The sequence below is a fragment of the Mytilus edulis genome, chromosome 1 (genome assembly GCF_963676685.1).
Source record: "Mytilus edulis chromosome 1, xbMytEdul2.2, whole genome shotgun sequence".
NCBI lineage: Eukaryota > Metazoa > Mollusca > Bivalvia > Mytilida > Mytilidae > Mytilus > Mytilus edulis.
The window spans coordinates 123,301,395-123,326,459 of record NC_092344.1 but is presented as its reverse complement, the minus strand read 5'-3'; the positions used below and the strand labels follow the sequence as shown (position 1 = coordinate 123,326,459).

At 32.6% G+C, this 25,065-nt stretch overlaps 1 protein-coding gene across 1 annotated transcript in view; it reads left to right on the top strand.

Moving 5' to 3' along the window:
- Positions 1-18,777: 18,777 nt before the first annotated feature.
- Positions 18,778-25,065, top strand: part of LOC139505659 (transient receptor potential cation channel subfamily A member 1-like) — a gene marked incomplete in the record, with an annotated part of 42,953 nt that continues 36,665 nt past the window's right edge. Inside the window, 1 exon segment of the mRNA XM_071295177.1 lies at positions 18,778-19,244. Coding sequence (XP_071151278.1) covers positions 19,008-19,244 — 237 coding nt within the window.

Here is a 25,065-nt window from a genome sequence, read left to right as displayed (position 1 = left end):
AGTTAGATACAACACAGAAAAATTGGTGAAATTGTTTTGTTAAATAATCAAGAATTCTCTGAATATGATGCCGAAATTGACCAATGGAAATTACTTTAATGTAATTTAATCTCAACAGCAATAACTTTCCTTTCCTAACTACAGATATTTGAGTTTTACATTGAAAACTGTACACAAAAAGATACGTCAATAGTGACGATTCTTCGTTCCTTATTGTTCCTTTTTTCCTTTTTGGACTTTGACGTTCTTTTGACTTAAATTTCCGATGTTTATATATCCCAACTCTATATATGCCATTAGCCATGTGACGTGTTGTATTTCTTTGAATGTAATAAATGTACTACATTACTAAGTTAAAGATTTCGTTACCACAAAAAAGTTACAATCTTTAATAGATTCTTTCATAGATTTCAAAGTTAATGACACACATACCTATGTTTACATGCAGTGCACAACGTGTTATAATGTTCCTTTATATGTCTTTGTTCTATTATTAAAATTACTGTTACTGTTTTATCTGTTTTCTGTGATATCCATTTGACATGGCTCGGTACTTATACATCCCGTCAATGTGTTGTATGTATTATCTTACATTTTTGCTGGTGTGTTTTGTACGTGTGATTTTGTTTTGTTTCTGTGGTACATATGACGTGGCTATGTACTTTTAACCCCCCCCCCCCCCCCCCCCCGCCATTATGTTATTGCTCTATTATAATGAAATTAAGTTATTGCTCTATTATAATTTTGAAAATACTTTGAACGACAAAATTATATTTTACTCGCGTAGTGCATGGTATTAACCATATATGGATTCTTAAAAATTCTAAAGACTGACTTCTGGATAATCTCGGTCTTTTTCTGAAATTAGTTCTAACTACACTTTTGATTTTTCAATCCTGTATACCACCATTCCCCTTGTAAAATTATAGTTTGAAAATACTTTAAACTACACATGTGGAGCAGGATCTGCTTACCCTTCCGGAACAATTGAGATCACCCCTAGTTTTTGGTGGAGTTCGTGTTGTTTATTCTTTAGTTTTCTATGTTGTGTCATGTGTACCATTGTTTGTCTGTTTGTCCTTTTTTAGCCATGGCTTTGTCAGTTTATTTTCGATTTATGAGTTTGACTGTCCCTCTGGTATCTTTCGTCATTTTTTAAACTACAAAATTATTTTGTATTCCTTCCTGTGTGACGTTTACATTCTGACGTCAAACACCTGACTCTACAATACAATCACAGGACTTCAAATATTTCAATCCTTTATGGGTTGTTTAAGAATACATATATAAAAGAGGGACGAAAGATACCAAAGGGACAGTCAAACTCGTAAATCTAAAACAAACTGACTACGTCATGGCTAAAAATGAAAAAGACAAACAGTAAGCAATGAATGTTGTTGTTGCTTTTTGTGCTTCTTTGTTAAATATTTGATTGTTTTTAGTTCTAGCTGAGATTGTGACATAGTGATGGCTGATGTACCCCTATTTTGACAATGTTACATATTATGTATGTTTTGTTCATGCATCGTTGTAAATGTAATGGAATTTGATACGACTTTCATACAAGCGAGAGGTTTTGCGCTATAAAACAAGCTTCAATCCAACATTTTCTACATTTGAAAATGCCTGTTCCAAGTCAGAAATATGACAGTTGTTGTCCATTCGTTTGATGTGTTTTATCATTTGATTTTGCCATTTTAGGGACTTTCTGTTTTGAATTTTCCTCGGAGTTCAGTATTGTTATGATTTTACTTTTTACATGCAGTGAAATGTATCCATGCCAAATTTCAATTGTTATTGTATATAAGTCAGTCCTTCAGTTTTCTTGTTTGAATTGTTTTACATTAGTAATGTCGGAGCCTTTTATAGCTTGCAAAGCGTTATTGGTTTTTCCTGATTGTTAAAGGCTGTACGATGACCTATAGTGGCAGCTAATACGGTGACCTATAGTGGCAGCTAAATACTACATTAGTTGGTATTTGGTGCAGAGTTTTCTCATTTACAATCCTACCACATTTTCATATTTTTTCATAAGTTATATAAAACCATTTAATTAAGAAATGATCCGGGTAATCTTATCCATACATTGAATAATATTCTAAAAGATATGTCATTGGAAGGTTGCTTGAGCTCAGAAGTGTTTATGCCTGTTGTAACTTGCTATCGATCTGTTTGAACGGATTTCTGTTTATTTCCTACGATGTGGTGCCCTGTGTCCTTTTAGTCACTATTTTAAAGTCTTTTTTTTTTATATCTTATATCTATTGAGATTAGGTTAGCAAATTCAATTGAATGTTGTTTCTGTACTGATCAACATTTTAAGCCATGTGTTCTTTGGTCTCTAGTGAGTGAATTTCTTATTGACAATAATACCACATCTCCTTATGTAAGTGGACAATGGTTACAATCTGAGGATGTTAAGTAGGGTTAACATTCAACTGCGGTTTGTTTATGATAATAACGGTAGTTGGTTAACCTAAAAGGGGGCCTGTTTATAAATCAACTAAACGGGTTTCAAGTTTGTTTTTTTTGGTGTACATTATTTAGCTGTGTTTATATTGCCTGTGATGAAAATGAAAAAGGGTGTTATCATACTATCACGTTTGAAAAAAGTCAAAACAAACGTTTCTATTTAGCGTTGATTTGTTTTCACTTTGCATTTGCGAAAACTACTCCCCATGGAGCAAACTAATAACTTAGACGAAAACAAAATAATTAAAATAAGTACACGTTTATTATGCATTGCGGAGAACTTATAAAACAGTGAATACAATTTCTATTAAAATGAATGATGTAAAGTCATATTAAATAGATGTCTTAACAGTATTGGACATTGTTCTATTAGATGAACTGTAAGAAATACATCATCACAAAATCTAATCATTATCTAACTGCAGCATCTGTTATAGTACTTTCTCTGTCTCAATTTCGTTCAGTTTCAATTTTTAATTTATCAGTATTGATACAAAATGTCTTCTGGACTGGAGAACTCGGTATCAGACTCTACAGTTCATATAGATACCACACACGTGTGTTATAAGGAATTCCGTGGCTCTTTGCCTTACAAGAGGCCTACGGAAATTGTATCATATAGCTATGTCGAGGCAAAACAAATCACTACTAAATACTTTGAGGTAAGCTCCTTGATATTGTACAGATAAGCAAGGTAAAATGTTAAAAAAATGACAATCTTACACAATATTTATTGATGGCATTAAACATGTGTTTGAATTTTTTTAAACATAGTTAAAGTAAACGTTCATTGTGTATTTTCAAATTTTGTTTCAAATAGATAAACAACAAACAATTTGTAAAATTATATAAAAAAGACAACAAATAATTGTTATACCTTGTTCTATCGCCTTTATTCGTCTATATTTTGACCAAACGATGAGTGTGATATGCTTATTTAATTCGTCGATGCATGCGCTTGAAAGATACGACAGTTGCCATTAAGAAAATAGAAATTTCTGATCTTGGCTAAAATATGCTTGAAAGCTACGACATTCGACATTAACGGAGCAGGAATAGCATACCTTGCATTCTTTGTTACATGTTTGTAATGTGTTTTAGTGATTATGATTATAGCACAATGTTGACTGCTGTATTATTGACATTTGTATCTATTATGTCTGTTTGTTGTCAATATAATAAAATTTGATACGACTGTCATACAAGTGAGAGGTTTAGCTAGCTATCAAACCAGGTTCAATCCACTATTTTCTACGTAAGAAAATGCCTGTACCAAGTCAGGAATATGACAGTTGTTATCCATTCGTTTCATGTGTTTGAGCTTTTGATTTTGCCATTGGATTAGGGACTTTCCGTTTAGAATTTTTCTCGGAGTTCATTTTTTTGTGATTTTACTCTTTAAATGCGCTTGAAGGCTACGAGAGTCGTCATTAACGGAGGAGAAATTGCTTACCCTGGCTTCAATACGCTTTAAAGCCAAGACAGGATTCATTAATAGAGCAGGCATTGCTTATCCTGGCTTCAATGTGCTTGAAATTTACCCCAGTCAGTACGTCCATTATTCATTTTTCATTATTCAATAATGAATAATGAATAATTAAATAGTGATAATTCACTATTCAACGTTAAGTGATGAATAATGAATAATAAAACAAATTATTTTACAGTATTCAAGTTGAAAAGTGAATAATGAAATGAAAAATACTTTTTTTTACTGTCACACTATATCCCATATTTCTGAATTCGTCATTTTGGTGTTACACATGTATCAAACAAATTTTAAAATTAACATAAGAAAAAAATCAAAATACTCTTTCAAATTTTTATCTTGATTTATTTTTAAGTTTCGGAGGATAAACTAATCGGTTACAATAACTATTTTAATAAAAAATTCCTTGGTTTAAAGTATGAACGACCTGAATACCAAAACAAATATAAAAAATAAACTACTATACAATTTCTTTTTTTTTGATTTTCACATGACATTTGCTATTTTTCAATCCCTGATTATGGATATAATTTTCGATTGTGCTGCAATGACCATATGTAAATAAAAGTGTTAAGAATCTGAACACTTTTTGAACGCCCTTTTGTAACACTTCTGGAACGCGTAACGGTGTTCTAAATATTAACATTGGTGTTCCAGTTTTTAACATTATGTGTGCATCTTTTGAACGCTATGTGTGTTATTCTTGAACGGATAGTGTGTACTCCTAGAAACTAGTGTTTGAATCTGGAACGCGTAACAGTGTTCCAGATATTAACTTTCGTGTTCCAATTTTTAACATCATGTATGCATCTTTCGAACGCTATGGGTTATTCTTGAACGGATAGCGTGTACTTCTTGAACGCCCAGTGTTTGAATCTGGAACATGTCCTTGTGAGCAAATTTGTATGCCGTTACGCGTTCTAAGCCTTGTAACACTTCTGGAACGCTCAGACTGTGTTCCAGAAATATGTGTTAATATCCAGAACACATAGTGTATATTACTGGAACACAATTTTACATGTTCCAGAAAAAGTGTTATATTCTCTGAAACATTATTGTGGTCTTGTAAAACAAATATTTCAATTGATTAAAAACGTCTTTAATTGATTAAAAAAGAAAACATTTAAAAAAAAGTACAATAAAATGTGAAATATTGAAGCAACTTTAAAATGACAAGTTAGAAAAGTTAGAAATATAACATTTGTAATTTGCAAAATGCGTCAAAATATTTACTCATAAACAAAATGTTCGTCATATATTTAAAATTATTATGTTACAACAAAGTCTAGTGTCTTATGAACACAGTGTAACTCATCGTTTGCAACTTCTTAAGTCAAGCACTGTTCTGAATTTCTTGACAAAATACTGATGCCACTGGCTCGTTTATCACCAAAATGTTCCATAATCCACTGTCTGCATAGCACTCAGATGGTCAATATCAAACATAAAATACCCTGTGTATATGCTGCTAGTAGTCGAGTCGGTGTTCATGTAACACTGCTTCCTTGGACACTTTTAAACATAATTTGAGTCGTCTACAACTGATTTTGAGCTTCCATTTTTAGAGGATTCGTCTATTTCTCTTTAACCTTGTTATCCATTAACCGTAAGTTCTAAAATGTAAAATATGAAGTGTATGAGAAAACAAATTATACATCATGTCGACATTCCTTAAGAATTAGAAACTCCTATTTCGTTTTTGTAATTCCATTATACTTGTCAGCATTATAAGATAAGATGCATTTGTTAAAGAGTGGTATAGTACATGTATTTTCAAGTATATGTGTTCTCGTGTTTTATATCTTTAAAAAAAAAATGATAGGAAGTGTCCAACAAGTGCTCATAGGTGTTTTAGGCAAAGCTTTATCGTCAACTTAGACTTGTCACTAAATTAAACTCTAACATTTCAAGAAACTAATTACCATTTGCCTGTATTTAGAAAGATATGTAGTATTTTTTTTCACTTATGATCTGTATACGGATATAATTGATGTAATTGCATCGAATTAAGCTGATTTTAAATGTAAACAAGTGAATGGTGCACATTTTATTGATAAATCTGCAATAACAAAACTTGTAAGAAGTCAAAGGACACTCCTATTAAACATTCTTAAACTAACATATAGTACTTTTATGGTGCAGGATAAGTAGTCATCTCGTGAACTGCAACATGTTCTCTTTATTCTCGAGGTATGCACGAACAATTACTCTTACGTAATGTAGTTACATGTTTGTACCCTATAAAAGTAACATAGGAAAACATTGCAATACATGAATGCAGTGCACAAGGGTGGACATTTGCTAAAATGAATTACTAATTACAAAGTTATTATCCTGATCCTGATCCTAAGGTCAATAATTGACACTACTGTTCTCTGTGTGCTATCTTCCTCCTCTTATGGTACACCGTTGCTCGAGGTAATATCTCGCGGTACTTTGGTATACTTGTTTAGGCGCAGGATCGGGAATCAGGGATTGCAAGTTCTTGGAATCTCCCTGATTTTGTAATATATTCCCCTACAATTTGCGATGTTGCTTCGTAGGTTTCTCTTTTTGGTGGTGCTAGTATTGACTGTATATTTGTTGGATCGATGTTAAGTAGTTCCATTTGTCTTCGCATGTCCTCTCTTTCTTGTTGGTATCTTGGGCAGTATAGCAGGAAGTGTTCTGATGTTTCTTCTTCTCCGCATTCACAATATGGCGTGAGGGATTGACCGATTTGGTTTCTGTATTTGTTAAGTCTGCTGTAGCCCGTTCTTATTTCTGACAATATTCTTCCTATTTGGTTGTTAGGCTTGTCTAGTTGTGCGTCCTTACCAACGATAGGAATTAGGTTGAAAAGCTGTCTTCCAGTTTCACTAATTGTCCATCTGCTTTGCCATTTGAGTTTTGTAGACATCTTGACTGCACATCTTACATCTGACATGGTTATGACATTATACTGATCATTTAGTGATGAGGCCTCTTTTGCAGCGTCTTTTGCCAACTGGTCCGCTATCTCGTTCCCGGCTATATTAGCATGGCCTGGGATCCAAGATAGGGTTGTTAGTATGCCGTGTCTTAAGAGCGTTCCCATGCATTCTTTGATATCAGTAATTGTGTCGATGTAGTTAGAAGATTTCCAGTTCAGAGTCAAGATGCCTACAGCAGTCTGGCTATCTGACAGTATTTTAAGCTCAGAAAACTGGTCCTTTATAGTCGTTATAAAGTGCTCCAGGACCATTAGTATGGCTACTAGTTCAGCAAGAAGTATCGATCCTCTATTAGCTACTGGCCTCTTTAGACTTATGCCTTGGCTATTTCCAGAATATACTACTGCTCCTGCCCCACATGGTCCCGGGTTACCTTGACATGAACCATCAGTGAATGCCACTACTGTTGAGTCTGTGCTGTCTCCTAATAGGTCCTTTACAACCTGTTTACTTTCAACAGTTTGTTCGGCTGTTCTGTTCTTTGAGCTACCTAGACGACTCCAATAACTTGGTGATTATAAGTAACATATACAGGAGAAATTTAAAATTTGTGTTGCAGTATGCCTTTTTTTACAAACTTCTGTCTTGACATTGCAATGTCATGACAGTTTTTGTATTTGTGAACACATCCTTATGCATTGGTTTTATTTTATTAAAAAATGTACATCCTCAAAAGTGTAGATGATCGTTTTGTAACGAAAATCGGTCATAGTTCATTTGTTTTGGTGTGAAATACCAGTTGTCTTTTCCTGTTAATTGTGTTTCTATATGTACATAAGTTTCTCCATAGTTGGAGCACCATCTGTTACTTAAAACACCCCTAAATTTGGTATAGTCTTGATTTTCACCCCTTGAATCTGATATATATAAGTGGTTATTGTATTAATGAGAATACAAGGTGTATACTTGCTGGTGTTGCAAGTTGTACTATGTGGAAGTGTGAATACTTCATAGATTTGTATTAATAGTGAGAATACAAGGTGTTTACTTGCTGGTGTTGCAAGTTGTTATATTGTGAAAGTGTATTAGTGAAAGTGCACTGTGTTAAACCTTACCAGTTGGACAATATTCATTGTGTGGGAACTCAAAAGGATAGTTAGTGCGTGAGTTCAGCTGTGTTATATATATATTCCTTGTGAATTGAAACATTGTGCAAGTGTAATTGTGTCATTGTGTTATTGTGGTTAGTTGCAGACTAACAAGGTGATACTACATATTGGTGGACGTTGTAAATAGAAGTTGTATATATGTGATTTTGTGTTCTTACGTTTTGTGTAATACTTACTTGATGCATGTTGCAAAGTAATCTGTTGGTGACATGGTGTAATAAAGGGCCGTATGCATGTTGCATAATAATCTGTTAGTGACATTGTGAATAAATCGGTCTGATACATGTTGCATAGTGATTGCATAGTGACATTGTGTATATATTTTGTTATGATACAGTGTGTTTATATATTGTAAATGAGAAACTTCTCCTTGAATTTTGATTTAGTTTAAACATATTTTATTTGCGTAAATGTGCAAAAGGGATGAGACACAAGTTAAACAAACTTATAAAGTCTTCTCCCATAACAATTTATAACAGTAGAATGCTTACAAACAATACATTATGTATATATATATAACATATTTGAACTCTGAAAAGATGGTGTGTGATGATGTGAGTGGTAATACACAATATGCATGTATTTGCACTTTATTATGTTCTACATTACACAATTAGAAACCTCTTAGACTCTTTAATAAATTCATATACATTCTTTACAATTCTTTCACTTTCAACATTACTTAAAGACTTATCGCCGGAGGTTAAGGTGTTCAAATTTAGTAGAGAGTTATCTGGTAACCAATGTAGATTATTAAATAATTTGGTTCTTATATTCGAATAATTAGGACAATAAAAAAAGAAGTGACGTGAATCTTCGAACTTGGCACCACAACTACATGACGGATCTGAAATAATGTTGACTCTGTTAAGATCATAGTTCAAAAAAGAAGCTGAGCACCTAAGTTGTGTCAATATAATATTGAGTTTACGATTGCCAAAGTCATAATGTTTTGGTACTTGGGCTTTTGAATTCAATTTAAGATTTTTTAGTTCGGTTTTAAATTTACCTAAAAAGTCAATGTTGCGTGTCACCACATTAAGGTTATTCCACAGTCGTATTGTTGAAGGTATGAAGGACTCTTGGGTTAATGAAAGTCTACAAAAAGGGTATATTATATCATTCCCATTACGTAATGGATAATCAGCTGTACTTTGGATTGTTGGTGGAATAGAATTGCAAAGATAGGCTGGTGCATTATTATGTTGAATATTATAGAATAATTGTAACTTCCTTCTTTCTCTTCGTTCAGCTAGAGTTTCCCAACCAATCTCAATGACATCATAAATAATTCTATTACTTGTAAAAATAGGAAGACCTGTTACAATTCTGGCTGCCTCAAGCTGCAGCTGTTCTAATTTTTTTACAATAACCCACACCCATATTATCCCAAACTTCACATGCATATTCGAAAAGCGGTCTAATAAAAGTCAAGTAAAGCTTTTCTAAGTTGCTCCTACTTATCCTGTACTTTAATTTTCTAAGTACATTTAAATGTTTAGATACATTTTTTATGATATTTTCCACATGGGTGTTCCATTTAGCATCTTTACTAAATGTAACACCCAAGTGTTTGTGGAAGTCTGTAACTTCTATCCTCTTACCATTGAAAGTGAAATTCATTTCTGGAGTTTCAATGTATGAAAACAACATTATTTCGGTTTTTTCTGGGTTAAAGGACATCAGCCATTTCTTAGACCAATCGCTGAGCTCACTCAGGTCGTGACTGATCACTGATTGTATTTGTGTCGTGTCACGACTAGAGTAGCCCAGAGATGTATCATCTGCAAATAATCTACATAAAGAAATCAAGTGTTCAGCAATATCATTAATATAGATAATAAATAACAGCGGTCCCAAAACAGAACCCTGTGGGACACCAGCTGAAATACTGCAAAGTTCAGAGGAAGATTGTTTAATAACAACTCGCTGTTGTCTGTTGTTTAGGTAACTTTGAAACCAATTTAATAAATTTCCGTCAACACCGTATGACTTCATTTTATGTAGCAATCCTTTATGCCAAACTTTATCGAATGCTCTAGAAAAGTCACAAAAAACAAAACAGCTAATTTCTTTATTTTCTAATGAATTTAATATAGAATTAAAAACCAATTGTTCAGAGAACAATTGAAGGTCTTTCCACTAGTAAAGATTTATTTTGATATTGAAATATGAAAAATCAGTTAAAAATGTTAGTTCCTATGTCTTTATGATGTATTCATATGAAATTTAAGCAAAGGTCAAAATCTAGAACGTCTTATTAACCTATGACCTTGACCTCAATTTCAAGGTCACAAACCAAGGACCTTAAATCAAAAGACCCAATGTCTTTCATATGTTTGGTTAATGAGTAATACCACTTTACGAGTAATTCTAAATGTAAGATGGACAAAAACTCCCATTTATTGTATGCACACCCTTCCAACCAAAATGTACAAGTAAGGACATGTTGCAACTAACAATTTTGGAAAAAATATTTGTCGATATGTCATACGGTATTTGAAAAGAAGTGAAAATAAGCCAAAATCAAAATTTAGAATATGACCTTGACCTTTGACCTTGACCTCATTTTTATTATTTTCGACCAAGGACCCCAAATCTAAAGACCCTATGTCTTTATCACTTATGGTTTACCATTTAGAAATGCATATCACTTAATTTAAGGGAAAAGGGGGAATAACTCTCATATGGAGTCTCCGTAAAGCTTCGGTCCAAATGAATATCCTAATCCTGAAGATGTAACGAGCAATTTGGTAAAATAAATTTGTCGTAATCTTTAACGGTTGCGAAGGAGTAGTGGCCACAAGAAAAACAGTGTTTGGGGAGATAACTCTTACAACGTAAAGTATTTTGTTACACAGTTGTAAATTTTTAAAGCGTATAAACTATACGATACCATATTCCAAATATCTAAGCGACATCTTTTGAAACATCAATAATACGCAAGAAAAAAAATTAGGCGGAAGAAAAAAAAAAAAAAAAAAAATAATAATAATAATAATAATCAGAACAAATTCAATAGGTCTTTCCACGGAAAGGTGGAAAGACCTAATTATAAATTTCTAAAAGCTGATGAACTGTCGAATATTTTGGCAGAAAACCAGACTGGTATTCATATATTAACTTATTTCTATGTAGGTGATTGATGACATGTTTATAAACAACTCGCTCCATTATTTTCCCTACACAACTTATAAGCGATTTATTAAATATTATTTTTAAGGGAATTGCTATTTTTTCAGGACACATTTTCAGCATTTTATGGCTTATGACATCTGGACCAGATGCCTTATTAGGATCTAAAGTTTTAATTATATCGACTATTTCATCTATTTCAATTACTAAATCTTTAAAAAAAAATATTTGTTCTTGGCTTAATTTCGGGTATGGGAACACCTTCCTCCTCTAGGGAAGAAATCAGACTAAAATATTTATTTAGCAGATTACATTTCTCGTCGTCTCCGTACACTACATCTTCCATGCTTTCATCGTGAATAATATTATTAAGTGGGGGTAAATCACCAGAACCTTTATTTGATTTTATAAGCATTTTCATTATTTTCCAATAAGTTTTAGGGTTAGCCACGTTATTTAAGATAAGATTATCCAAACTTCTTTCAAATTTTTCTTTTGCAGCTTTTTTCATATTATTTACTCTGTTCCTCTGCTTTTTGTATTTATTGATATCACAATCTTTTTTAGTTTTTAAGGCTTTTTTACGAAATCGGTCTCTTCTACGAATTTCTCTCCTTAATTCATTGTCAAACCACGGTCGGTCATTGTTTCGTATATAAACATGTCGAGTTGGGATGTTTTGCCTGGCTATGTCTAGTAGTTTTTGAGTAAATGTATTGCACATCTCGTCAACATCCTCAACATCAGAAAAAAGTTCATCCCAACTGACAGAATCAAGATCTAAAGAAAATTTATTTAGATCTGCTTTATCGTACAACCAAATTTCTCTTTTGTATGATTTGGTTGCAAATATCGGACATTCTAAAAATATTACAGAAGCATCGTGATCACTTATTTCAGACGGTAATTTAAGAACGTCGGCAATAGAATATTTAATTGTATCGCTGATTATAATCGGGTCTAGTAATGTGCTACTATGACCAGTCACCCTTGTTGGTTTATTTATTACATTTTCTAGATTAAAAAGATTCATTGTATCATATAATTTATTATTATGAATGGAAAATAAATCAGAGTTCAAATCTCCTGTTATTTTGATTTATGTGCATTGCGCTGTGTATATATTTTTCGTTGTAAATCCTTTTATGGATGTGTTGATTGTTTGAATAGGAAATCTGGTTGTGGTGAAAAATTGAGTTGAACACTTGAAATCCTGATTTATTCAGATACGGATCCATTGATCGCCCGGTTACACGTTACAGTTTGATCTTCTTAATGCTTTCTATACACAATGTTTGAGTCATGTTTGGAATACATGGCGTTCGGAGAAAACGATCAGCTTGAACGCATCACGTTCGAGACCAGAACACATTTACAATAACAAAGACATCATTTAACATTTACGTATAAATTTACAGTGTTAATTTTTTTTAAACAATGATAATTTGAATGTATTCTCTCAAAGAACCGCCTTCTTTTTTAATCAAATTATGACATTACAGCACAATTAAGGGGGAGGGGAAGGGGCAGTTTTGTGTTCGAACAAAATGTTCTTCTTACATTTATACTTCAGTGTGTCCTGCCCAAGTAGACTTTTGTTGATTTCATACTAAAACAAATATTTTTTATGTTCGTCATGTGTTATAAATATATATAGATAAACATACCTATTATATCAAGTTTTGTTGTTAATTTTCTTCAGTGAAGCTTCTCAAGTTCAATCACGATCAAAAACCAAACTTCCGGTACATTAATACGTCACGCGCTGTTATGTACGCCGACATGTTTGGAACACATGGCGTTCGAGGAAAATGGTAAATTTGAACGATCATGTTCGACACCAGAACGCTTTTACAATAGCAACGTTTTCATGAGCATTTACGCATTTATATTGTTAAAAATAAATACCAAAAGAACTCAAGGCGTTTAGAAAAAAGATTTATATTAAAAATCAATCAATTGCACGCTTATAAATACGCTCTTGTAAAATATTTCATTTTTTTTTACCAGACTATAATTTGCTTATATGCCGATACAGCTAAAATAAATGTATCGTCAAATCATAGTACGAATCACCCTTATCACCCTTATTCATCGTCTGTTTGACTCTGAAACAATGAACCCCCCCCCCTCCCCCCATTACAATATTAGAACATTTTTAGTGTTCATTTTAGAACACTTGTCTTGAATATGTGCGTTAAAAGACTGAACACAATGTGTTATATTCTTTAATGCTGGCGTTCAATGTGGAACACTAATGTTAATAACTGAACATATTGTGTTTAAAATTGGAACGCGTCCAGACGCGTCAGGCGTCCGCAATATTTGCAGTGATAACAGGGGTAAGGGGGACCTAAATACCAAAATTCGCATGAAAATTAAGAAATAGCCAATTTTGAATAATGGAATGGTCGTTTTTAATAATGGAATGGACTGCTGTGACCCGTCAGCCCCTAATTACAGAAAACTGTATACACCATTTGAAAACTTATAGAAAGAGGAATACATTTGTTATAAACAATATGTGCCGCAATGACCATTAAAGGGTTACGGAGGTCCTTAATACCAAAATACGCATGAAAATTAAGAAATAGCCAATTTTGACCCTTCGACCCTTCGGCCGCTAATTACAGATATAACTCATACTATTTCGAAAAATAATAGAGGAACAAATGGTATATAGTCAATATGTTCCGCAACGCCCATTAGAGGAGTAACGGTAGACCCTAATGTGGACATACGTTACGCTTGAACATAAAGAAATAGCTTATTTTGAATAATGGAATGGACTGCTGCGACCCGTCAGCCCCTAATTACAGAAAACTTAATACACCATTTGAAAACTAATGAGCTATTTTGTTTATATGTTCAAGCGTATTTGAATAATTGACGCACTTCACCTTGGTGTCAGAAGCCTCGTCACTAGTTGTTCGTATGTCATATATAAATGTCTCATTATTTAGAATTTGCTGTTAATGGCATATCTATAATTGTTTCTGTTAAATCTATAAATATTGACCTTTGTAAGGTATACAGTAAAAATAAGAGAACAGAAATATTTTTTACAAAATAGATAATTATGTTGTTCATAGTAGGAGAAACAGAAGTGAAAAGTTATAGTCATACTAAACACTTATCAAAGCTGGTATATATTAAAAATAGAGAGACAAGATATAACTCCAAATAAGTAAACACTTTTTTAGATATTGGCTCTCCATAATGGCGACTTCAGTATGTACAATAAGAAGATTTATCCGAGTGAACTGACTTTGAATAAAGCTAATACTACCAATGCACACTGCCTATTCCTGGATCTTGATATCTATATTTTTAACGGGAAGTTTATTTTTTGACAAAAGAGATGATTTTTCATTACCTATTGTTCCCATCTTATGGTGCTTATAGATCTCAGCTTGTTCTATTTGCTCGTGTATGTTACAGCATATTTTATTTTAATGAAGGAAATCTAAAAAATTAATACAAGGGATTCGATATCACAAACAAGTCAAAACATACTAAATTTTATCATCGGTACAATGACATATCATTTGTTAATATACATCAACATGCAGACCTCTTATACGTTCATGTATTTCATATCCAATATTTTATGGAAATATTCTTTACAAAGCATAAAAATGTAGACATTTACCCCTAAATCTAACCAAACCTTTAACAGACTTATAAAGAAGGGATATATAGTGTTACGATACTGTTCATTAAAGATGGCATATTATGGTATTAATATTGATTAGTCCGTATATAGCTGCATTAAGATTTTCTTTGTCTGTATGGGAGAACCATAATTTTTTTTCTAGAGGGCAGGAATTTGTTACCCATATCGATTTTTTTAAACTACAGAACATCAAGATAGCAGTGATATATATTTTATGATTAATTATTTTCGGCAGATATTAAAAAAAAAAATCTTGGTGCAAATAATTCCTCTTTAAGTATTTTTTTACAATAGCAAAACTTAAGGGGAAAAAATCCTATCCTCTTTCTAGAGAATCAAATGGTTGCTTCCTAGCATGCTGTGTAATCTACAAGAGTTATGAGGTCACTTACTGACGGACGATTTCTACTATGATACCAGATGACCACTGTCTACATGAGGTCACTTACTGACAGACGATTTCTACTATGATACCAGATGACCACTGTCTACATGACGGACGATTTCTACTATGATACCAGATGACCACTGTCTACATGACGGACAATTTCTACTATGATACCAGATGACCACTGTCTACATGACGGACGATTTCTACTATGATACCAGATGACCACTGTCTACATGACGGACGATTTCTACTATGATACCAGATGACCACTGTCTACATGACGGACGATTTCTACTATGATACCAGATGACCACTGTCTACATGACGGACGATTTCTACTATGATACCAGATGACCACTGTCTACATGACGAACGATTTCTACTATGATACCAGATGACCACTGTCTACATGACGGACGATTTCTACTATGATACCAGATGACCACTGTCTACATGACCTATAATTGTTGTGATGATGCATTTACCATTATTGAATTTAACATTATTTAACAAACCATTTCGTTTGTTGAAAGTGTAACTAATCTGTAAGCTCTGAGTATTACAGATAAATATCAATTCCGTAAATTGACTTTCCATCGATCTATCTATCTATTGAATCATACGTATTGAACAATGTGTAAAGATTATCGCTTCACGAAAAATCAACAAATGCGTACAAGAGTGTCTGAATACTGAAACAGTTAAATCACTTATATTTCTGTGACTCATTTTTTATCTTCTGGATAGTGCCACTACAGAGATTGTTAAATCATTCCATTTTTGTATTGTTATTTATGTTGTATTTATTATTTTAAAACAAGAACTATTTTTAAAAAGGATATCCGACGTATTTAAATTTAAGTATATGTTTAAAACTATCATTTCCATAACCTTCAGAAGCACAAAGATGCCATTTAAATAACGTTTTCTCTGTTTGTGTTCAGTATTCTCGGTCCTCGTATCTTTCTGTTTACATTCACCAAAACCCCGCGGAAATCTCACATGCGTAGGTGCGTTCTAAAAGTCATGTACATACGTACAACAAAGTTTACATTAAATATTATATAATTGTCCCGAATAAACAGCTGTCACGGATGCATAGAGCTATTGGAGAAACAATTATTTTAATAAAAAAATAAATCTTTGTAAGATCTAGTTCAAATATTTATAGTTTTTCGCTTGCTTTCCATCACGATATAATTTACGAGACGTTTTTTCAAACACAACTAAATCACCCACCATGACAGCATTTTGTCCAATCACAAAAAAGATTTTCGAGCATGCGTATTCTGTTGCCATAGTTAAGCGTCCGTAAGTTCAAAGGGCACAAACCGAAACTATACCGACTACGTCGGAAAAAGTTCTTTTTGCCTTTCTTAAGAGTGTTGTGGGATGGTTGTGTGTTCGACCCATTCCAAACTTCTTCTGCATGGTCTTCGCATTTACTGTACATCTGCAGTTGGAATATAATTCTAAATCTTATTTGGGTTTATTTTTCTCATTTCTCAAGTTAAATTAGTTTTTAGCTTTCTATGTTTTTTTGCCATGGTTTCGAGGGTTTAAACTACTTTTCTATTTCAGTTGCCAAATTTTTATTTTCATCTATTATATGAGAAAAGTTAATTAACTCGCGTAAACTCACTAATTTTTCAACAGGAGAATTTCGTGCAAACGTAATGCGTCTTATCATTCAAACGTGGAAAATTGTTAGCGCAAACGGTACGCACCAAGTATGATAGCCCCTTTGGTATCTCCTGTTTTCTTTTTAAAACCATGTGTTCAAAAGTTTTATTTAACTGTTAAACCTAATAGTTATAGTAAGTTATCAAAACATTTAAACTAAACGACAATTGTTTCTACGGTCTTGAGTATCACCTAACGTCCAATGAAATATAGAATGAAATTCAAAACAGTGTGGCTGTGGCCATTGATTGACACATTAAATTCATCCATTGACTGGGACAATTTACATGAACGTTTGTCTGTAACGACCACTGTTCACGACGTACCTACGATAGACATTTAAACTGTGGGGCCACCAAAGGTTTCTTAACGCCTTTAATTATAAAATAATTCAAAAAATTAATCAGGAATAACCTTTATGTTTTGATTTATATAATTGATATAAATCAAAACATCGTGTTATTTCTGATTAGTTTTTCGAATTACTTTATTAAGGTGTTGAGAACCTTTGGTGGCCCCATAGTTTAAGTGTGTTTAAAAAGTACATAGTGAGCAGTGGTCGTTACATACAAACGTTCACCTAAATTGTCCAAGTCAATGGATGAATTTAATGTGTCAATCAATGGCCACAGCCACACTGTTTTGAATTTCATTCTAATCCTTGGATGGAGAGTTGTCTCATTGGCACTCATATCACATCTTTCTATATCTACTTATTACATAACTGACTGATTCTATGTATAAAGGTATCTTGACTTCTTTTAGCTTTTATGTTTGGATTAAACCAAGAAAGGTAAATGAGGAAGGGTATGATATAGTTATTAATAAAACTTGCAATTAGTTTTATAGTCTGTATTCTTCAAAATCGAAATTAACCTCAACCAATCAAATGCATGAAGTGTTCAAGAAACTTAGTTACACTGAATATAGTTTGCGTAAAGGGCGTATAAATAGCGATTAAAATACAACAAAGGAACAGTAATTGACCAGGTAATCTGGACATGTCTTATTTACACAACAACTTGTTAATCCAGACAAATTACTTTATTACAATTACTTGTGCAATTGTGTTACCTCAGATTGAAATAAATCTGTGACCGCTTTGACAATGACAGATTTGTTCCTTAAATGTCGCGAACTAAGTAATACTGGTACGCCAGGTTTTTGTCTTAAAAAAAATGATCAATATTGTCGATTTATATATCTATATAAAATGAATAATCTTTATTAAGAGTCGGCATTATGAAAAACAGAATTTATCATAAGCTCTTATGAGCTTTTAACCGACATAAAATACAAAAATGACTACATAACACACATGTAATAAGTTACATAAAGCAAAACGAATCACTATGAACATTGTGGTAATGAGCAGATTATGGGCATGATAAACTAGGGATTAAAGCTAAAGGCATAAAAATTCTTCGTGTTTCCGCACTCAGTAAAAAAATAGTTATATTTCTTGGTAAAACTATGAAAATGTTACGCAGAGTTTAATATAATTGTAGAAATCTGCTATTCGAAGCGGTCAACTGTTGGGTTCCATTTTACTGTTGTTTGTTGATAAAATAAGATTTTCTAAGAATCTTTATTAGTTTGAATTTGTTAATAGTGGTTGGTATGTTCATGTCGATTTGTCTTGTTGAAATGAGTGTGTTGTAGTTTTTTTACTCGATTTTCTAAATATCGAAAACTATTTTTATCATGTTTAACTAACTACATAATGTGTCAACTACAAATTAGACAATATTGAACAATTAAAATTGCAAGTTTAATCAATGTTTATTGTCTTAATTATCCTGTATCAAACAGTTTGGTTAATCGAGTCAGAGGATTATCAGTAGTTAAATACACTACGTTCTCTAAATACACTTATAAGACACTTGTCTTCTGTAGATAGTGCTGGTAAAATTTTAGATGTAAATATTAAAGATACCTGTTAACACCTTTATAAAGTATTTGATCGTAGGATAAAAAACCACAACACGTTAAACCTTTAGAGTAATTAACAAGTTGAATTAGAATCGGCAACATCATTTACTATTTTTACCAATAATAATTGAATGGAATAAGATTTGTAATGGAGGAACATAACTATTCAGAGGAGAGTCGGTTGTTTTTTCTTAGAGGATCTCCCGTATCAAAACTTCGCCGTAAATTTACAAGACAAAAGACAAGTCTCGTCTCTGATATAAGTTTTAAATTAAAGAAATCTAAAACAGAAGGAGTTGCAGATAAAACAGCAGTGGATATCTCTGAATATAGTTCGGATGGACAAACTTGTTTACTTGTTGATAGTCCGTTCCGAATTCATAAGGTAAGATTCTATTTGCACTCTTTAACAAACTGAATATTTTAAAATCATAAAAAAAAATATTTTCTAGAACACGACCATGAATAACGATACTAATGTACAGGATTTAATCACGTATCATTGCCATTGTCAGTTGTACTAAGATGTTATCAAATGTTATTGAAATTCAAATAGGTATTTTCCGCTTTAAAACTAAATCAAATTAGCTAATATAATGATTGGTTTGTCTGATTTATCATTTTATTACAGTGATTTGAAAATATTTGTCCAGGATTTAACATGAATGCTAACCTTAATTTGTCTTGTATTTTGCACATACAAAACTTGTATTATATTTAGACCTTGAGGAATCATTATCATAACTTCAGAATTTAATATGTTTAGTTATTTTATTCAGCAGCCATCTCAAACTTCTTGGGTAAAAGTATAAAAAGAGGATGACATTTATAATTAATTTATTAAAACTTCAAATTGTCTAGGAATTAGTATGGCGTTCATTATCACTGAACTAGTATATATTTGTTTAGGAGCCAGCTGAAGGACGCCTCCGGGTTCGGGAATTTCTCGCTACATTGAAGACCTGTTGGTGACCTTCTGCTGTTGTTTTTTATTTGGTCGGGTTGTTGTCTCTTTGACACATTCCCCATTTCCATTCTCAATTTTAATATCGTTGACCGTACAATGACCAGAAATGAATGTTGTCGTCTGTCAGTTAATGTTGACTGTTTTCTGTTTGACATTATTTTACCCTGCTTCTCCCTTTAGTCAAATGTCGAAAAGAGAAACTAGTCCAACTTAGTGGTGGTCTTTTGTTTTATTGTAGCGTCTTTGTACATTAATAATGAAATATTTTTTATTAGTCTTAAAAGATTGTTAAATGTATTTATATGTTGTATAGACGCATATTGTAGTTTTGCATTCGATTTGAAAACTAATCTTTAGTTTGTTAAGGCCCCATGTTTCCTCATAATGTATCTCCCTAGCTGTGTTGTTGGGTTACTGTCTCAAAGACAAGTTTATCGATCCTCCTAATATCTCTTACACATGAAACATTTATTACTTAAATGTAGCTCCACGAGAGTCACAAGGTTGATATAAACAAAGTTGATATTTAGAGAAAACCACAATTTCACTTATTGAAAATGTAAACCCAACTGTTGTCTAATTTACTTTATCTTCAGTTTTTAGTCTCTTATTTGACGAAGATGGTTCAAGTAAGCTGTCAAGTTAGGACAATATGTTTTCAAGGATTTATTTCAACTGTAATCATGCTGAGAACTGTTCTTTGTCATGTGTATTCACAATTACTACTTTAATTTTTTTTTTCATTAACTTTCCCCATTTATCGTACAGTTCTAATAACTTAATATCAATATGAGATAGCAGATGTTGGGAAAACACCGATGAAATAAATAAACAAACAAATGAAAGACAAAAAACTTTTTAAAGTTATACATGTATGAGGTTCAGCTATAATAGCTATAATACCAAGTTTTATCTATTATTTTCTACTGAAAATGTCCGTACCAAGTCTTTAATATGACATGATTCGCTCAATTGTTTGATAACGTTTGATTTTGTTAGTTTTAATGAACTTCCTCATTTTGAATTTACATTGGAGTTAAAAAAAAAAAAGGCCATAATATGATATTTTTTTTTATCCACAAATTACCGTTTTTTTCTATTGAATAACGTCCATGATTTATAATTATTATATGATTATCGTGTCTGGCTGTTAATCAGTAGATTATATACAATACTCAATGGCTAAACAATAGACCACTTTCGAGTTTATCCGTCACCGGAAAAAACTCGTCAATTATGCGCGCCTTTATGACGTCATTTACCAGATAGAGGGGATCGCCTGTATCCCTACACTTTTTACGTTCATCAAGCGTCTTAGTGATCGTCATTGTGCAGGATAAACTAGAAATAATGCTTGTTCTGTAGGTACTTACTGACAATTCCCTAATGACAGCAATGCTGATTGTCAATTTTCAGAATTCAATTTGCCGAATAATTCGTACAATATAGAATTATAGTTTTCCAACCACTCGCTCAACATTGGAATGGTAGTGACGACGCCCCTAAACGCACAAATGACGTTCACTAAAACCAGAGTTTTTGACGGAAATGCATCGAACTCGAAAGTTGTCTATTACCTCATGTACTAATACTAAATATATAAGAATTAAACAGGATAACGATGCCCTTTGTCATCATTATTATTCAACAGGATTTAAAAAAACTTGACGAAGCTTTATCTATACAATAAAGAAAGAGTATCAGATCTATAACTTTCTAATCAACCGAATGAAAACAGGATAATAATGAAATGAATCACATGCCTAGGAATGACCAAATATTAGTACAACTGACTCTTCGTAGAAAATAGACCATAGAAAGACCAGATTAAACGACCAACAGCCCAGACTAGGTAGAACCAGAAAATATGAGTTTAGTGTCAAACCAGTTTTGCGTGCATTAAACCTAGTACACTGTACCTATCTAGACCATATTCCTTTTAAACAAAATGCAAAAATACATGGTTCAACTACTAACAGAACTTAATTTCAAATATAAGGAAAAGAAGGCTTAAAATTTGATACAAGATTATACATATACACGTGCGGGATTCTTTTGCTGTGTTAAAAACCAATTGGTAGCCATCGGCTGTTTTCTGCCTTTTAGTCGGGTTGTTGTCTCTTTCACACATTTCCATTTTCAATTTTATATGACCGCAATATCTATTTGGTTTACTGGTATTATACGAGTTATAATAAGCAGACAATAAGAACCATTAAAACTGATTAATATCATCAACGAAAATCGTCTTCAAATTCCAACACGGCGTATCAGTAACATTTTATAAAAAGGTTTGTTGTGTTAAAATAGTACGGTATCTATAATCAAATTTATGAATTCGGCTACACGCTACTTCTGTTTTATTTATTCAAGTTGATCTTTGAATGATAAATATTGCATTAGTACGAGATTTTGTAACTGGTTAGATATTGTGCACAGTATGGCATTGATGCTAGTTGCTTCGCCGATCACAGTTATTTCAAAGACAATATATATATATATATATATATATATAGAAAATGTGGTAGATGTACAAAAAAATATATATTTTGTATATGTCATAACCGTATATCTAAAGGCAAAAATGTGCAGATTTCAGTTAACAAAAATCTGCACATTTTTCTGTTGTTATTTATGTATTATTGTCATTTTATTTATTTTCTTTTGTTACATCTTCTGACATCGGACTCGGACTTCTCTTGAACTGAATTTTAATGTGCGTATTGTTATGCGTTTACTTTTCTACATTGGCTAGAGGTATAGGGGGAGGGTTGAGATCTCATAAACATGTTTAACCCCGCCGCAATTTTGCGCCTGTCCCAAGTCAGGAGCCTCTGACCTTTGTTAGTCTTGTATGATTTTTAATTTTAGCTTCTTGTGTATAATTCGGAGTTTAGTATGACGTCCATTATCACTGTACTAGAATTCATATTTTTTAAGGGGCCAGCTGAAGGACGCCTACGGGTGCGGGAGTTTCTCGCTACAAATTTATGAAAGACCCATTGATGGCCTTCGGCTGTTGTCTGCTCTATGTTCGGGTTGTTGTCGCTTTGACACATTCCCCATTTCCTTTCTCAATTTTGTTTAAATTTCATGCAGAGATGTGGTACTTTTTCCAATGATGTAAATATCCACCTAAGTTTTTATGAATTGGATATAAGCATTTATTATAGGCAAACTTTCTAACCAAATCTTTGTATCTATCATAGAATTTAATTAAGGTTTTGATTAATATTTGGTTACGAAATTTTCATTCACTTTTTTCGTGCTATTGGCAAAACTGTGTCGGTTTTTGTTCCGAAAATAACTTATAAACAGCAAATCTCCCTATTCCAAGGCATGTGTGTTAGAGATGAAACATTTGGGGCATAAATACATTTTATTATTTGTTCTTTCAGTATTTTAAATATATAGTTTACGAATTGCAGACGCAAGTCGTGTGATTTAATTTATTGACATTATTAACTGAATAACTAACAGAGTCATTTTTACTTAACTAGTACACAATTTTATTGAGGGGCCAGCTGAGAACCACCCCCGAGTGTGGGATTTTCTCGCTGCGTTGAATATAATTAGTGGCCTACGGCTGAGTGGGGTTGTTGGCCTTCAGATGTTGTCTGCTCTATGGTCGGGATGTTGTCGCTTTGACACATTCCCCATTTCCTTTCTCAATTTTATTGTTGTCTCTTTGACATATTCCCCATTTCCATTCTCAATTTTATCTATCAAAGGTTTACCAAGAACCAAGTGAACAAAATAAGGGTTTCTGTTTTTTGTAATATACAGACATTTTAGCTGATTTTACGATCATAAATTTTGAACATTTGGACAGCTAATAAATAATGAGTATAAATAATTAATTTTCGAAAAAAAAATATTAGCAGGCATTATGAACATTGTGTTATCATAAATCAAAGACAAACTAGATACAGTAGTAATAAGTGTTTTACTTTAATTTTTATTGCTATCTCTTATTGACTGACATATTTTGTAACTTTGATACGTATCCATGATTATATGATGATATTTAACATTGTACCGTTCCTCTCAGGATTTGCACGGAATGGGAAACATTTTCAGTGCAGTTTTACCCAAGAGCGTGCTTGATGAATTTAGCAATTTATTGAGAAACATGATTAATTTTGTTTGCAATACTTAAAACATATTTTGAAGAAAAACCAATAGAGACGTATAGTTTGTCAATGCATATTAACATGCCTTTTAGAAGATGTAACACCTTTGAGTTGACATGCACTTACATACGTTCATACGAGAGGCGATCATTTCATTGCTTTAAAGGGGCAATAGTTCCATTGCTTTAATGGGGCAATAATTTCATTGCCTTAGAAGGGTCGATCACTTTATTGCTTTAGAAAGGGCGATCATTTTATTGCTTTAAAGAAGCGATCCTTTCATTGCTTTAAAGGAGCGATCCTTTCATTGCTTTAAAGGAGCGATCATTTCATTGCTTTACATGGGCGATAATTTTACTGCTTAAAAGGAGCGATACTTTCATTGCTTCAAAGGGGGCGATAAGTTATTTGATTTAGAGGGGGCGATCATTTCATTGCTTTACATGAGCGATAATTTCACTGCTTTAGAGGGGGCGATCATTGCAATACTTTGAAGAGGCGATGGTTTTATTGCTTTAGATAAGACGTTCATTTCATTGCTTGTTTATAAAAATTTCAAAAAATTAGGATTTTTTATAAGAATGTGACACTCTCCTCTAGTCGTTCAATCATGCAAAATTGTTCAATAACTACATTCAATCGATGACATTGGTATAATACGTTTGGAAAATTAGGTACACATTTTTAATAGACGTTGCTGAACCTGACTATAATTGTCTTAAATTGATTTTTATGTGCTTAAGTATCAGATATTTGATTATGTAATTATGTAAATTGTTTTATAGATTTGATCAGACATTTCTCATTTGCAAATTAAGTTAGTTCAATCAATTATTCTTCGCTCTGAGTTTATGATAAAATCTTTCAGCTTTCTATTTGTTTGAAGTAAATACAGGCAGTAAAAGTGTCCTTAAAACACTGCCATCAAATGTTCACTTTTCTTTGGCGAATTAGTTGAAATATGATAGACGTCACTTTTTATTCATTTCTACATTTCTTATTACAAGGATTATTCCTTATTTCAGCGATTTAATCAAAGAGACGTGATCAGTAGATAATATTTTTTGTCAACTAAATGAATAATCCTTTTAATCAAATTAGAACGA